This window comes from Ictidomys tridecemlineatus, chromosome X (assembly GCF_052094955.1).
Source record: "Ictidomys tridecemlineatus isolate mIctTri1 chromosome X, mIctTri1.hap1, whole genome shotgun sequence".
Lineage (NCBI taxonomy): Eukaryota > Metazoa > Chordata > Mammalia > Rodentia > Sciuridae > Ictidomys > Ictidomys tridecemlineatus.
In genome coordinates this window covers 82,478,209-82,484,577 of record NC_135493.1, presented here as the reverse complement: position 1 = coordinate 82,484,577, position 6,369 = coordinate 82,478,209, and the positions used below count along the sequence as shown (strand labels likewise).

General features: G+C 39.9%; 1 protein-coding gene across 1 annotated transcript; it reads right to left on the bottom strand.

Moving 5' to 3' along the window:
- Positions 1-1,315: 1,315 nt before the first annotated feature.
- Ubqln2 (ubiquilin 2) lies at positions 1,316-4,694 on the bottom strand. Its single transcript, XM_013365439.3, has one exon. The coding sequence runs from the start codon at positions 4,404-4,406 to the stop codon at positions 2,523-2,525; it is 1,884 nt and encodes a 627-aa protein (XP_013220893.1). The 5' UTR covers positions 4,407-4,694; the 3' UTR covers positions 1,316-2,522.
- Between the last annotated feature and the right edge of the window lie 1,675 nt (positions 4,695-6,369).

Genomic DNA, 6,369 nt, shown 5'->3' with positions numbered 1-6,369 from the left:
TTCCTTAAATGTTTGAAAATTTATCTGTTCAATTATCTGATTGAACAGGTCTCAGACAATATATAGTTTTTCCTATGGTTATTGACTTATTGCTATTTTCTATGCCTCCAGGTTTAGTATTTATTTCTTGTAAAATCATCCATGTCATTAAAATTCTTAAATTTCGGTGGCAGATTAGCTTTGTGATTATCTCAAACATCTACCATCACATTGTAGAGAAATAATAAATCATCATTCCCTACGTTGTTTTTCTGAAGAACACTGATATTTGTTATTTGGTGTATGTTAAAAAACCTACTAATTTAAAAACATACTAACCAACATTTACTTCACAATAAGTCTCCAAGAGGGACTAGAATATATAGTATTTTGCAAACTTATTTTCCTCTCAATATTTTTTCCAAAACAATTTAGAATTGCTGCAGTATACTTATTAAAGTGAGAAACAAGACAAAAATGCCACTGCCACCTTTATTATTTAGCACTGTTATAGAATGTTTAACCATGCAGACATTATGTTATAAATTTTGAAAAGAACATGTAATTATAACTTATCACTGATGATTGCTTACCACAAGAAGCTTAAAAGGATCAACTGAGTACCTATGAAATTAATAAATTTTGATTAACTGCTAATTTAAATAATCTATGAAAATAAATTTTCCTATATAGCAAAAATAACCTGATAGAAACTCCCATTTATGTCTTTGTTACCTAGGAATAATTTATCACAAATTATGCAGGACTTAATAAATAAAACTCTTAAATAATATAAAAAGTTCTTAATAATGAGGCAATATATAATATTTCTGGAAAGCAATGCAATTCTGTAGTGCTCACTATTATAATCAATTTAAAACAATCCCAAATTCCCAATTTATCTTTTGTGGAAAGCCTATTAAATATAATGTTCAACTGATAAAACAAATATGTCAGAATATTAGAAAATTGTAAAAAATAAAGATGATCAACAGAGGACTTGCCTAACAGGTATGAAGTCATATTTCTAACTCAAAAGTATAGGCTGGTTTACTAGGGCTACAATATTCAGTGGAACTAAAGAGAATACAAACATAACAAGTATGAATATGTATATTTCAAATGTGGGAAAGGAGAAAATATTGGCTAACAACTGATTAATCCTTTGAGAAAAATAAGTTAGAACACCTAAATCCATACATCAAAGTAATTCCAGATAGTGCAAAAAATTTAAATTAAACCATGAAAGGGAAATATAGGATAAGATTTATATAATCTTGGGGTGGGAATACCCTTCTAAACATGATCCTAGGGCCAGAAGGCAAAAAGAAGAAGATTTATCCATTTTTAATTTTTTTATTTTTTTTAGTCATTTTTAATGCATTTTCCCTGTGCACAAGAGAATTAACCAATAAAGTCAAAAGATACACTTTCCTTTATACATAGCAGTTAAAAGTAATGCAAACATCACATGACACTTTCAGTAAAAGTTACATTTCCAATTACAAATCAAAATGCATATTAGGGTCTCTTTATGGGAGAAGCTGAGAAGGAACTCTTAGGTAAAAAGCACTTTCCTGGCATTACTACACTGATCCTTCAGGCTGCACAAAGATTAAGGTCATATACAGTCAATCTGCAAATGTTGACACAATGTTACACTGTAAGATTTCTGTACAATTAAATGTATACTTAGAGATACCAGGATAAACATTTCTACTATATTTTAACTGAACTTGCCTAGCCAACATTTTTCACTGAAAAATTTATCAAATATGCTGTAAGATTCTACAAAATCATGAGACATATCTAGCTCCAGAAATATTTCTTGTATTCTTTCTTATTTGAGTTACACATACTCTGCTCAGATTCTACAGTAATACTTCTAGATGTACAGTTCCAATTGTGCTTACTGTACTGTGTACAAATATAGCAAAAACGATCAATGAATGATATAAATCTTACAGCATTTTGCTAGCAAAAATACATGCCAAAGTCACAATAAGCAATATTGTACCACAAATTAGAGCTTCAAATAATTTGCTTCTGTTTTTAATATCTTCATTCTACATTAAATTACTATCATAGGCTAATGTTTAAAATGCAAATAAATTGGACATCTGTAGGACAAAACTTGTTCACCCAACTGTGAAGGCTGATACCTGTTTCCAAAAAATCACAATAAATGCAGAATAAAGAGAAGTGTTTGCATGCAACACCTTTGAGTGAAACAGCATTGATTCCCACCATTCGAAACACAGAAGGAAGGAAACCAAAAGAAAAAAAGGAAGGAAAGAAGGAAGGAAGGAAACAAAGGAGGGGAGAAGGCAGGGGGGGAAGGGGAAGGGCGGAGGGAGGGGCAGGAAGGGGGAGAAAAGAAAAAAGGGAGGGAGGGACTCCACCTTAAAATGCATCATATTAGACTTATAATAGACAGATTTAAAAGAATCAAAATGAAAGTAAAGCACGATTTTGTGTGTGTTTAAAGATTTAAGAGCCATTATCAAAAATAAGATACATTTTTTCAAGGTACAGAAATGTAATTACGATGGCTGGGAGCCCAGCAGCCTCTCAATGGCTGCATTGATGTCGCCTCCTGTTGCTATTAGGGCCTGCAAGTTTGCTTCACGGTTTAAGAACCCCATGGCGTTGAGCTGTTCCAGTTGCTGCTGAAATCTGACTTCTGGATTCGGCAGCTGTGGAGGATTTGCTCCAGCCAGAGCCTGCACCATTTGCTGAATGAACTGCTGGTTGGGTCCAGATTCTGATGTTGGAGTGGTGGTTTCACTGGGTGCAGAGCTGGACACAGTGGGTGCAGTGGGGCCGCCAGAGCCGGTGGAGCCAGGGGGCCCTGCAGGGCCAGTGGGTCCTATGGGCCCAATGGGGCCTATGGGGGTAAAAGGGACTATAGGGCCTATGGGGCCTATGGGAGTGACTGGGCCTACAGGGCCTATGGCGGTTCCCAGCACCCCCACCCCCACACCTGGAGTGAAGCTTGGAATGAGGCCAGGTGCTTCAGTGGCTAATGTCTGTAGCCCCTGCTGGATCTGCATTAAAGCCTGCATTGCTCTTGGGTTTGACATGGCTGATAGCGTGTCTGGATTCTGCATCTGCTGCAGGAAAGCTGGGAGCTGAGGACGCATCTGCTCCTGCAGCTGAGGATTTGCAGTAAACAGTGGGCTATTCAGCATCATCTGTGCAGCCAAATCTGGATTCTGGCTCAGCGACTGCATCATGCTTCTCATGTAGGGTGCGGACAGCATATTCTGAATCAGCTGGGGGTTTTCAGTTATCTGTTGCAGCAGGCTCTGCATTCCTGGGGTACTGAAAATGCTAGCGACATAATTAGCTGCAGCCACAGTGTTCCCAGCAGTATTACTGGAGCTACTGCCAGACCCACTGCCACTGCTTGTGGTGGTACTGGTGGTCGCAGAACTCTGGGTAGTCGACGGTGGCGCCCATGGATTGGGCAGTGGATCCCGATTTTCTGTGCGGGAAGGCTGAGTACCTTCCCCGGAGGAGGAACTGCTCCCCACTGAGGCAAATGGATTACCCCCAAACTGCTCTTGTGCGGCATTCAGCATGGGTTCTTGAATGTCAGTGTACATGCGCCGTAGAGCATTGTAGCCACCTGGGATGCTTTCGAGATTGCTGAGAGCCAGATCTTGATTTCTCATCATCTCTTGCATCATGGCTGGATTCCTGGCGATTTCGAGAGTCTGCCTCATTATATCTGGGTTGTTGAGCAGGTGACTGATTTCTGGGTTTCTCTGAATCAATTGTTGCATCTGTGGATTGGCCATAATGAGCTGCCTCATCAGATCAGGATTCGAAAGCATGCTCTGAACAAAGGGATTTTCCATGATTTGAATCATCATCTCAGGACTGGCCATGAGCTGCTGCTGCATCTGGTTCTGGAGCTCAGAGAAGTTGGTCGAGCTCAAACCAAGGCTGCTAAGGCCTGCAAGTCCTCCCAGGCTCCCCAACCCGAACGGGCTGCTATTTGTGGTAGTAGGTGTGGAGTTACTCCTGGGAGTCGACGCCGTGGTGGTGGTAGTAGTAGTTCCCGCGGCACTGCTAGGCTGTGTGGTGGACTGGCCCTGAGGTCGATTCTGGCTTTTGATGACAAGGTGAACAGTCAGTCCATCATGGATGCCATGCTGGATCAAGGTATCTTGATCTTTTAAGATTTTTCCAGCAAAAATCAGCACTAGCTGATCGGTTTGGGATTTGAAGCGTTTTGAAATCGCTTCCTTAAACTGCTGGACCGAGCTATTCTCAGGCACCGCGAACTCCTCTTTCTCTTTGGGGGTCTTCACAGTGACTTTGATGATTTTGGGCTCAGCCGGGGCAGCGGCCGAGCCTTGGGCCGCAGCAGGACCGCGGGAGGGGCGCGGGGGGCCGCTGCTCTCGCCGTTCTCAGCCATGGCGGCCGCGGTGACGCAGGCGGGCAAGGAAGGCGCGGGCGAGCGAGAGAGCGAGGGAAGGAGGAAGGAAGGAGGTGCCGCAGCAGCGGACTGGGCCGGGCTGGGCGAGGAGCGCAGAGCACGGTACCTCTGTGATGAAGATTGCGGTTCCCTGGTCCTCCGGTCGAGAGGGTTCAGCGTAGGCCGCGGGCTGAGTTCTCAGCGCTCAGGTCTCTGGGCCTCCTCCGCCGCCGCCTAGTGATCTGACCGCGCGCACTCCCAGCAACTCCCGCAGCCGCTCCGCCCGCTCCTCCCCGCCCCTTCCCCTCCCCCAGTTCCGCGCTCACTTCCCCGCCCCCCTCTGCTGACGCGGCGCCAGGCCCTGATTGATAGATTTGACTCGGTCAAAATTAAAAACTTATGCACTAAAAAAAAAAAAAAAAAAAAAGGAGGGAGAGAGAGGGAAGAGGGAAACAAAGAGAGAGGTGGGGGGGAGAAGGGACGAGACTAGAAGAGAAGCCTAGTCGAGAGAAAAGAGGCGAGGTAGGGAGGGAGGAAGTTGAGAGGGAGGAGGGAGAGGAAAACGGCTTCTGTAAACGACATTGAAAGACCAGTGGAGAATATATATTAGCAATCTGTAAGGCAGTGAAAGGATGAAAGCCTGAATCAAACCGATCCCATGTAAAAGACGAAAAATGAATAATAAAGAACTCTGACAAAGCAAAAAGGAAACAGGAACACCCCCAATGGGGGAAGGGAAGAAGACAGGGCAGGAGCGTACATTTTACAAAAGAAGTGCAAAGGGCCAATAGGCTATGAAAGGGTGATTAAACTCACTAGTAATGAAAGAAATACAAATTATAATGATGATGGTATACTTTTGTTTTATCATATCGGCAACGATGAGAAATAATGATAAACCTTGTTGATAGGGAGCTGAGAAAATGCACTCTCATGCTAGTCGAAGTGTGAATTGTTAATAATCCTAGAGCAATTTGAGAATACAAATTAACATTTTAAAAATATTTCCATCTTTATTTAAAAATACCTCATCTAAAAACTTCCTCTAAGAAAATAATCAATATGTATTAAACAAATACTGTAGCATTAAAAAATATGATTTAAACATTTTAAATGTGTATTTACAAGAGATTAGTCAAACCTACTATGATGTTATCATACAATAAAATAATATGTACTATGTTTAAAAAGTGAGTGTTTTTTTATATGATATAAAGTGTCTTTAAAGGTATATAAGAAATACATTGCAGATAAAGGGAAATGATAGTATTTTCACTTTTGGCTTTATTTATGCACAATTAGAAACTATATAAGACATGTATATTTCAATATCAAAAATACAATAAATATATTTTTTCTTTAAAAATATTTTTAACAACTCGTGCGTGTAGATTGTATGTGTACATGTAGAAAAAAAATCTGAAAGGCTATGCACCAGTATGATAGTGGTGATTAGTGAATGTTGATATTATGAATAACTCTCACTTTTATAAAATTTTGAATTTTTCAATGGTTTTTATTATGCACTGCATTTATAATTTTAAAAAATAGAAATATATTTTGGGAAAATAGTACAAATAGAAATTGATGGGCACATATAGTGGTAAACATTAATATGTTCACGAAATTTCAATACAGATTAAGAAAAACAAAGAAATGGCAGTACTGATAAAAAGAACATGAATAATAGAAGACATAATTTTGAATTTATGTATATATCTCTAACCCTAATTTAGATCATACAGAAAATCATTTTCCCCCTCAAATATCCAGGGGCCATTTAACAGCATTTTAAAGTCATTAGGTCACCAACACCTCAATAAATCTCAAGAAAAAAATATAGACATGTGATATGCATCAATTAATATAGTGATATATATGTTCACATATAGTATGCTTAATATGATTAATACAGAGGCAAAAGATGAACTACTTTTAAATATAGTAATGTGTATAGATCTCA